Source organism: Oncorhynchus tshawytscha, linkage group LG16 (assembly GCF_018296145.1).
Source record: "Oncorhynchus tshawytscha isolate Ot180627B linkage group LG16, Otsh_v2.0, whole genome shotgun sequence".
NCBI lineage: Eukaryota > Metazoa > Chordata > Actinopteri > Salmoniformes > Salmonidae > Oncorhynchus > Oncorhynchus tshawytscha.
In genome coordinates, this window is record NC_056444.1 from 18475884 (window position 1) to 18486893 (window position 11010).

Genomic DNA, 11010 nt, shown 5'->3' on the forward strand with positions numbered 1-11010 from the left:
AACATGTTCTCCCTCTCTCTCTACCACCCCCTCTCCCTCCCTCAAACATGTTCTCTCTCACCCCCTCTCCCTCCCTCAAACATTTTCTCCCTCTCACCCCTCTCCCTCCCTCAAACATTTTCTCCCTCTCTCTCTACCACCCCCTCTCCCTCCCTCAAACATTTTCTCCCTCTCTCTCTCACCCCCTCTCACCCCCTCCCTCAAACATGTTCTCTCTCTCTCTCACCCCCTCCCTCCCTCAAACATTTCTCCCTCTCTCTCTACCACCCCCTCTCCCTCCCTCAAACATGTTCTCCCTTTCTCTCTACCACCCCCCCTCTCCCTCCCTCAAACATGTTCACCTCTCCCTCTCACCCCCTCCCTCCCTCAAACATGTTCTCCCTCTCTCTCTCACCCCCTCCCTCCCTCAAACATGTTCTCCCTCTCTCTCTACCACCCCCCTCCCTCCCTCAAACATGTTCTCCCTTTCTCTCTACCACCCCCTCTCCCTCCCTCAAACATGTTCTCCCTCTCTCTCTCTCACCCCTCTCCCTCCCTCAAACATGTTCTCCCTCTCTCTCTCACCCCCCTCCCTCCCTCAAACATGTTCTCCCTCTCTCTCTCTCACCCCTCTCCCTCCCTCAAACATGTTCTCTCTGACAAACACACATACCCAACATTGTGCCATCCTTGACAAGGTCCCCACCAGATGAATACACGGTAGCCCTGGATGTAAATACGGTCTTTATTGAACTGTACAGAGCTGAACGCAAGACTGAGATGACTGACAGTAGCCTGGTGGCTAGATGTGGCATGACAACGAACATTAGATGGCTAAACCCACCAACAGACATATCTATTGGTGACGGCTGACGGCCTTGTCTTGGTGCTTTTAGTCTCCGTCTTCTCTGTGTGGGTTATGGTGTCCTTAGTGTGGAATTTTCCGAGACGATATACAAACATTTCACAACATTTTATAAAGCAATACAGAAAAAAAGAACAAAGAAAAATGAACCATGACAACAAGCTACAAAAATGGCAGTCATGACATCATCACACTGTATCCGGGTAACACCGGTATGAAGTAAACATTTGGAACAAATGATAGACATGATAAATAAATATGAATATCAAAAATATGTACATGTCTAAAAAAAGAAAGAAGGAAAATGACTGGCGCTGACATGGGTCTGTCTCTACCACTACGGTGCTGTGTAACCGTGTCGTGTCGCCAAGAGGAAGGATCGTGGCTGACTCCTGAAGGCACGGTGGGTTAAACCATTAAACACTGTACGACCAGGCCTCGAACCCTCACGCTCTACCACAAAGCCTTGTCCTATGGAACGCAGGCTACACCCCTCTATGCCTGTCTACACGCAAACACAACACTTTCAACATAAGGTAAGATGTCTAGCCTTCTCTCGTTCTCATTGTGTCTCACGAGACAAACTCTCGGTATTAGAAGTTTCATGAGCGATCGAATTGATCAATCTTGGAAAACAAACATGAGAACATAAGACTGAAGTGTTTGGCAACAGAATACACACTGAAAGTTCACTCACAGGAAGGAAAGAAAGCCATCTGCCATGCAGAGTGTTTATCTATGTTTTCCCCATCATGCTTTGAGACATTCCTCTCCAGTCATGGATGAGAAGGAATTCTCGTTGATACAATCTAATGTCATAATTAAATTAAAGTAAACTTCTCTCTCATACATGTGCTATGCTTAGAAATATTACATATACTATCTGAAATGTCTTGTAAATGTAGAGTACCAGTGTCGCTGAATAAATAAACATATTCAAATATAAATAAAATATATTTATAAATAAAACCTATTTACAGCATGACAGCATTTCTGTTATAACACATGGAGGGACTGGTTTGTGGGGTGTATATGGAAAATGAACATGTAAGCGTGACCAACAGAAATGTTAAACTTAGAAAAAGATGATTTAACATAATCTGTCAGATCTCAGTTTAAAGCGGCAATCAGCAGTAGAAATAAAAACAAAGTGTCCCCTGTCCGTTTCCGTTAAAAGCTGAGGGACGGGGCTGGAGAAACTCTCAAATTCATACACAGAGCTATGAATGCAAGGACTGACCATCCATGATATCAACATTATAGTTATAATCATGTTTTGAGGCTATATAGTGTTTGTTTACATTTACTTTGCTTTCAAACATTGGAGTAAAACAACCTTATATTTCAGGTTCTGATTGGGTACGACAGTTGAACTAAGCTCATGAGACATTTATAAGTTACATTCTTCAAGAATCGATGGGTACATATAATGAATTTATAAGTCCAATAATGGATGTAGCAACTCCTGATTGCCCCTTTAAAAAACAAACAAGTCTGTGCTAGTGTATGATCCAGTGGTTATTATTATTATTAATATACAGAGGTCAAATAACTTGAGCCGTGGTAATTGAGTTTGATTTAGTTTGGTACAATGGAGACAAGAGAATAGTCCCAAAAGTGCAAACTCCAAGCTGAATTAATTACATTTTGATGTACTTGAGATATGTATTTGATCCAGATTTGTTATTATATATCTATTATGTATTCAAAGGACTCCTGACAACTCCCAAATACAATACAAAGAAGGACTCATCAGTTACTATGTACAGATTTAGTCTCTCAACGCAACGTTCCAATAGACTCTCTTCTCTCTTCTGCTTTTATGAAAAAAAATCTGATTTCTGTACACCATTCTTTACCCACTTCCACCTCCTCCTCCATTCAGTAGGGACACTATTGGATGACATCTCTCTCCATCTCTCCTGTGATTGGTCAATAGATGAAACTCCCACTCTCAAATTCACATGTGATTGTTGGTTAGATACACAGCCACCCCTTCTCTCTCTCTGTCTTTCTATTGGCAGTTAGATGAACCACTCTTTCTTTGATTCGTCGATGGTCTCTGGGTTGGGGTCGGTGCCGATGATGGTGGTGTCAGCTGATTCGCCACTGGCAGGCTCCGCCGCTTTCGACTCATTGGTGTGGTAGGAGCCCTTGTGACGGAACATGTAGCGAATCAGGAACGCCAGCGTGCACAGGATGGTGAAGATCACCACAGCAATGATACCTGGGGGCGAAGGTATAGAAGTACTTTTAGAAGTACATGTCATTTTATAAGAAATAATATTGATATGGCCAGTTGAGGTTAGAGAACCAATTTATAGAGGAAAATTTGTAATACATTTGTTGACATCATGTATGGGAGAGACATTTGGAGACACTTATCTGCAGCGGAGGCGACTGAATGCCAAGAGATCAAGATCACATCTGGACCTGGTACAGAGTCATGTCTCTGTGGTACACCTCTTTAAAGATAACAGATATGTGAATATGCTGAACATACCTCCTATAATAGCTGAGTTCCTGTTGACTCCATCTGGGATCACTCTCTCTTCATTAAATGGGAACTCTGCACCTGGAGACACACAGAGACAGGAAATACAGATCACATCAGCCATACACACACACATACACACGCTCGGACATGCACACACGTGCACGTACACACACCACTGTCATTCAACTTTAATGAATCCACACCAGGCCAAGCTGTCCAGTCTCCCACTAATTGGCTTTTATCCCTCCCGATGGAGAAATCTGTCAGGTAGACGAGTGGAGAGAGAGAGCGAGAGAGAGAGGGAGAAGAGAGAGAGAAAGAAAGAGAAAGAGGTGACAGGGATTGGAGAAAGGCAAGAGAGAGTGGGTAGATGAGAAAGTCTGAGGGGCAACAGAAATCTGGAGAGAGGAGACGATAGAGAGAGAGAGAGAGAGAGAGAGAGAGAGAGAGAGAGAGAGAGAGAGAGAAGAAGAGGAGTAAGAAGAGACCGTGAGACTGATGAATCTGCTCTGTCAGTTTTGCTTCTGGCTCCTGGATCAATAGATGTGATCGACCAGAAACAGAGACAGAGACAGACAAGAGTAGAGACAACCATTCCACTGGATCACAAGGAAGACTGCAGCACCCACAATATGATAATGTGTGTGTGGTGTTGTGTGCCTGCTTTTCCTGCAGAAATGTTTGTATGTGTGTGTGGGTATCGTACCTGAGTCCAGGCGCCAAGGATCGGTGGCAGCAGACATTGGTGGGATGGTGAGAGGCGAGGCTCCACAGTTAGATTCTACCAGCTTACCCTGGTAGGACACTGGCACAGACTGTCTGTCTGTCGGTTTGTCTGGATGTCTGTCTATTGGTCTGTCTGCTACAAGGTTTCTTAGGGCTGTTTTCAGGGGTGTGACTCCGTTGAACTGGACGCGTGACAGACAGCCTATGAACCCTGGAGTGTTATAACGCTCTATAAGCGCTGGGTCTATCACGCCGGTCTCTGAGGAGACAAAGAGAGAGAGAAACAGAGCGAGGCAGATAGTAGTTTGAGTTTTAACAAGATTGTATTATACGATACAAAACTTTAAGGCAGCACCCAGTATTAATAGTCCAAAGCAGAAGGCTGAGAAATGAGGAGAGGAAGGAAATGTACATAATCAGCACTTATATTTCCAGCAAACCAACTGCAGCAGAGTGTACAGTAAGCCACTGGCCACAGCACTTTCTTCCTACCAGCTATCAGACACCTGCATCAGCACATTTACAGGGAAATCATCAAGACATCACCACCATGGGATACAACACACACACACGCACGCACACACGCACGCACACACACACACACAAACAAATTCATTGGAATCTGTGAGCAGGTTTTTAAATCAGTTGCAATGACTAATCTTCCCTGCTGTTAGAGACAGGAAAGAAGGGAAGGAAGAGAGAGAGACAGAGCGAGAGAGACAGACAGACAGACAGACAGACAGACAGACAGACAGACAGACAGACAGACAGACAGACAGACAGACAGACAGACAGACAGACAGACAGACAGACAGACAGACAGACAGACAGACAGACAGACAGAAGAGCTGGTTTGCAGTACCTTTTTTGGAAAGTAGTACCCATTCAGTATGTTAATTGGGACAGAAGAGCCCGTACACTAAAGATTCTCAGAAGGAGACATAAGACTTAAGAGCTAGTGTAGCCTGAACCTTTAAACACACCTTCTTCAAGGAAAGAAGAAGACACGTTATATCCAAAAAACAGAGCAACAAGGGACACAAGCCAAAGGAGTAGTCCAAGGAACCACCCAACTCAGAGGAGAGGAAAAGAGCAACAAGGGACACAAGCCAAAGGAGTAGTCCAAGGAACCACCCAACTCAGAGGAGAGGAAAAGAGCAACAAGGGACACAAGCCAAAGGAGTAGTCCAAGGAACCACCCCTCAGAGGAGAGGAAAAGAGCAACAAGGGACACAAGCCAAAGGAGTAGTCCAAGGAACCACCCAACTCAGAGGAGAGGAAAAGAGCAACAAGGGACACAAGCCAAAGGAATAGTCCAAGGAACCACCCAACTCAGAGGAGAGGAAAAGAGCAACAAGAAAGAACACAAGCCAAAGGAGTAGTCCAAGGAACCACCCAACTCAGAGGAGAGGAAAAGAGCAACAAGGGACACAAGCCAAAGGAGTAGTCCAAGGAACCACCCAACTCAGAGGAGAGGAAAAGAGCAACAAGGGACACAAGCCAAAGGAGTAGTCCAAGGAACCACCCAACTCAGAGGAGAGGAAAAGAGCAACAAGGGACACAAGCCAAAGGAGTAGTCCAAGGAACCACCCAACTCAGAGGAGAGGAAAAGAGCAACAAGGGACACAAGCCAAAGGAGTAGTCCAAGGAACCACCCCTCAGAGGAGAGGAAAAGAGCAACAAGGGACACAAACCAAAGGAGTAGTCCAAGGAACCACCCAACTCAGAGGAGAGGAAAAGAGCAACAAGGGACACAAGCCAAAGGAGTAGTCCAAGGAAACCACCCCTCAGAGGAGAGGAAAAGAGCAACAAGGGACACAAGCCAAAGGAGTAGTCCAAGGAACCACCCAACTCAGAGGAGAGGAAAAGAGCAACAAGGGACACAAGCCAAAGGAGTAGTCCAAGGAACCACCCAACTCAGAGGAGAGGAAAAGAGCAACAAGAAAGGACACAAGCCAAAGGAGTAGTCCAAGGAACCACCCAACTCAGAGGAGAGGAAAAGAGCAACAAGGGACACAAGCCAAAGGAGTAGTCCAAGGAACCACCAACTCAGAGGAGAGGAAAAGAGCAACAAGGGACACAAGCCAAAGGAGTAGTCCAAGGAACCACCCAACTCAGAGGAGAGGAAAAGAGCAACAAGGGACACAAGCCAAAGGAGTAGTCCAAGGAACCACCCAACTCAGAGGAGAGGAAAAGAGCAACAAGGGACACAAGCCAAAGGAGTAGTCCAAGGAACCACCCAACTCAGAGGAGAGGAAAAGAGCAACAAGAAAGGACACACAGCCATCAGCAGGCAACAAGATCAAGGAATCCACTCAGGACCAGAGAATACAAGGCCATCTCTTCTCCTTTATTCTGCTCGATGTGGCCCAGCCAATGGTCAAAGACTTTGCCCACAAACTGAGTATAACACTCTTAATATTCACACACACCGAGGTCTCTCTTCTCGTCTTTCATTCTATTTCATTCTACATGATCACTCATTATATTTGCAAATATTTTGATTAGCGTTATTAAGTGTTGATTGTATGAAGAACTTGTGTTTGTCTTGCTATTCTGGTAAAAAGCTCCAATTGATTCTCAAAGAATTAAGAATTATTAATAAAATAACTCATAAGTCAGTTCTTAGAGGACCATTTCGTCCAATAACTGGACTGGGGCTCATTAATAATATCATAGTAAGAAGTGTATACACTACCTTACATGGGCTTATACTGTGTGTATGTACTGTTGGGCCCTTTGGCCACACACCCTGAACAGGAAAAACACAGGACCCAAGTTAGAGTCTGTAGAATAGGGCCAGGAGGTTTTACGGTCAGTCAGGGAAAACGGATAACATTACAATAACACACAAACTCCCTTCACTCTTTCTCCACCTCCCTGCTCCATTCACCGTCTCTGTCTCTCTCCCGTCTCTGTCTCTCTCCCGTCTCTGTCTCTCTCCCTTCTCTGTCTCTCTCCCTTCTCTGTCTCTCTCCCTTCTCTGTCTCTCTCCCGTCTCTGTCTCTCTCCCTTCTCTGTCTCTCTCCCTTCTCTGTCTCTCTCCCTTCTCTGTCTCTCTCCCTTCTCTGTCTCTCTCCCTTCTCTGTCTCTCTCCCCTCTGTCACTCTCCCTTCTCTGTCTCTCTCCCTTCTCTCTCTCTCCCTACTCTGTCTCTCTCCCTTCTCTGTCTCTCTCCCTTCTCTGTCTCTCTGTCTCTGTCTCTCTCCCGTCTCTGTCTCTCTCCCTTCTCTGTATCTCTCCCTTCTCTGTCTCTCTACCTTCTCTCTCTCTCCCTTCTCTGTCTCTCTACCTTCTCTGTCTCTCTCCCTTCTCTGTCTCTCTACCTTCTCTCTCTCTCCCTTCTCTGTCTCTCTCCCTTCTCTGTCTCTCTCCCTTCTCTGTCTCTCTCCCTTCTCTGTCTCTCTCCCTTCTCTGTCTCTCTCCCTTCTCTGTATCTCTCCCTTCTCTGTCTCTCTACCTTCTCTGTCTCTCTCCCTTCTCTGTCTCTCTACCTTCTCTGTCTCTCTCTTTTCATCTATAATCCCCCCCTTCTCTTCCTTGCTTTCTCTCGCTTTATATTTCTATTATTTTTGTTGTGTATCCGCCGGTGGAGAGCTTTGAGTGTTTTGAAAAGTATTCAAAAGATCAAATGTATTGTCATTACTCTTCCTCTCTCTGTGTCTCTCGTTCCACTCCTCCTCCTCAGGCTTCAAAGAACGGAGGAGGTTCAAACGCAACGTTAACACAGAGGGGGGGAAATGCAGCAGAAAAACAGACGAACAACCTCAAACACACAGAATATTGAGTGTGTGTGTGTGCGTGTGTGTATCTGTGTAACTGGATCTCCTACAGACACAAGATACCAGATTTCTCTCTGTGGCGATCATGTTTGACAGATTCAGGCTAGGTATCAGAATGTGTTGTGTGTGTGTGTGTTTAGTGTGTGTGTGTGTTTGTGTGTGTGTGTCTCTGTGTAACTGGATCTCCTACAGACACAAGATACCAGATTTCTCTCTGCGGCGATCATGTTTGACAGATTCAGGCTAGGTATCAGAGTGTGTGTGTGTGTTTAGAGTGTGTGTTTAGTTTGTGTGTGTTTAGTGTGTGTGTGTGTAACTGGACCTCCTACAGACACGAGATATACAGATTCAGGCTATGTATCAGAGTGTGTGTGTGTGTTCAGATCTAAGGCACTGTCCAGAGCTGACAGATTAATGAGCCTTTGGTCATCCGTTCCAATCCCACAATGCAGTGCATGGGTGGAGAAACGCTTTGATATCAGGTCACTGCTGATGGCCCTGTCAAAGGAGCTACACACACCACACACACACACACACACACACACACACACACACACCTTGTTTAGGAGAGATAACGTGCTGCTTGAGAGGAAGCTTATGGAGATACTGGCTGTCCAGGGTGTGTGTATGTGTGTGTGTGTGTTTTCGCTTGTGCCTGTGTTGCTTCACTGCCTCAGAATAAGCACTGATAACATTCTCATGAATATACAATGAATATGAGTATGATTCCCCTCTTTTCATGATCTGCTTGTATTACTAAACATGTGTTCTCCCTCTCTCTTCTGCCTCTCTCTCTCTCTCAGCAATATTACTGAGCATATGCACATCTCTCAGAGAGTGGACTTGAATACTAATAAGATACTGATATAACACTTAAAGGCTCAGGCTGGTCCACTAATAGGCTGGTCCCAGGTATTAAGCTTTGCCATACAGGCTTGTCTTGGCAGAAGCAACAAGACAGACAGACAGAAATACTGACTGACGGACAGATGATCAGACAGACAGCCAGACAGACAGCCAGACAGACAGCCAGACGGTCAGACAGACAGACAGCCAGACGGTCAAACGGACAGCCAGACAGACGGTCAGACGGACAGCCAGCCAGACAGACAGACGGTCAGACAGACAGATGGACAGACAGCCAGACGGACTGACAGACGGTCAGACAGACGGACAGCCAGCAAGACAGACGGACAGCCAGACAGACGTCAGACGGACAGCCAGACAAACAGACAGACGGTCAGACAGACGGACGGACAGACAGATGGTCAGACAGACAGACAGACAGACAGACAGGAGTTGGCTGAGGCCCAATAAGATTGAACCATGCTAATCATACTCTTACAATGTGACACAAACATGATTGTGCCTGTGGACCAGCCTGTTCCTAACAGCCCTTCTAGGCTTAGCTCTCCAGTTCCCCCCGACCTGTAGCTCCTGTTACGGCTGAATGTAGATGACTGTTCTATTTCAGTAATGACACCAGCACAATGCATCAGATCTACGTCATAAACACCAGTGGAGGCTGCTGAGGGTAGGACGGCTCATAATACTGGCTGGAACGGAGCCAATGGAATGGCATCAAACACATGGAAACCATGTGATACCATTCCAGCTATTCCGCTCCAGCCACTACCACGAGCTTGTTCTCCCCAATTAAGGTGCCCCCAACCTCCTGTGATACACACCAGTTGGTTGGTCCCTTTGGTCCAATGAGAATTGATAAAAATGTATTGGGAGGGACTGCGAATACAAGAGCTGACTGGGTGAGCTGTTATTGGGTGAGAAAAGCGGGATGATGGGGGAAAGGGGGGTAAGAGGGAGGGAGCGATTGGTTGAGGATGAGGAGAAGGACAGGTAGAGGGAGGACAAAGGTGGAGAGAAAGGGATGTGAGTGGTTGATAGAAAGGGGGGAGAGGGGACAGTGAGAGGGGAAAAGGGGTGATGAGAGAAGCACTTAAATGGAGGGATGACCAGAGGAGAGAAAGGGTGAAAGGATCAAACAGGGTTACCATGGCAACAAATGGAAGCTTATGGCAGAACGAGAGAGTAAGAGAGAGCGAGAGAAAAAGAGAAAGAAGGGGATGAGAGGGATGGAGAGAGAGAGACTAAAAGGATTGGTAATAATGAGAAACAAAATTACCCTAGCTGTGTTCGTATACCCATACTAACATACTGTATACTACATACTTAATGAGTATATACTACATAATATTTTATATTAGTTCATTTTAGTATACTGAAAACAAACAGTATGTTTTCAGTTGAGTGTACTAGCTCTCAGCCTGTCTACCGGAACTTGATGCTGTTGTTATGTAACCTCTTGCTAGCTAGTTAGCATGACAAATGACTAGTTAGACATTTTACGACTCTGGGTGTGTTTTTAAATTCAATCTGGAGTGCCAGAGTACGCTCAACATTCAGAGCATTGTCAGATTGTCCGTTTGTAAATCAAGTGTTTCGCTCTCGCAGCACACACTGGACGCTCGGGCCAGGGAGTAGGGTTGATTTGAGCGTTCTAACGGCAGTCAAGCGCCCAAGCTAACGTTGGCTAGCTTGCTAGCTAGCTTCTTCCTGACACAAATGAGAGAACACCTCCCTCTGGCCATTTAACTCGCCCTAGCAGAGCTGGTTAGGCAGTTTTCATGTTATCCAGAGCGTTGGTGACTGTAACTGTGCTGCTGGCAACAATTTAATTACGCTTTTTTGCCCATGTTTACTGACACCGGCCATATTCAACGGGTGTTGAGCGCTCATAAATTCATTATTCTGCGCTCTGGTACAGACCAGAGTGCTCTGAAATCGGAGTAGATAACCGGAGCGAATTTAGAAAGCACCCGAATGTCCATTGAGAAGTCAATAAATGCTGGGTAGTTACTGTAGTTAGATATCATATAGTTTATATACTGGCAAGTTTGATGTATAAGTAGCCAACTAACGTTAGGTAGCTAGCTAACAATATAGCGGTACATACTGCTGTAATGATACGCTATGTGGCTCGTAAGGAAAGTGTAGCTAACAAATTGTCAGCCAATATAACATGTATGGTAACATATTTGCAAAGTCATTACTTTATTACATAGCTTAACATTCGTCATAATTAGTTAACGCAATGAATTTGTATCCGCTCTCACATTGACTGCATATTTTCCGCCATTTTC

At 45.5% G+C, this 11010-nt stretch overlaps 1 protein-coding gene across 1 annotated transcript in view; it reads right to left on the reverse strand.

The window, feature by feature from the left end:
• Positions 1–710: 710 nt before the first annotated feature.
• LOC112216509 (contactin-associated protein-like 2) overlaps positions 711–11010 on the reverse strand; it is a 142485-nt gene continuing 132185 nt past the window's right edge. Inside the window, exons 25-27 of the mRNA XM_042298643.1 lie at positions 4048–4326; positions 3348–3419; positions 711–3071 (exon numbers count right to left, since the gene is read on the reverse strand). Coding sequence (XP_042154577.1) covers positions 2869–3071; positions 3348–3419; positions 4048–4326 — 554 coding nt within the window. The 3' untranslated portion in view covers positions 711–2868. The remainder of the gene's footprint in view (positions 3072–3347; positions 3420–4047; positions 4327–11010) is intronic.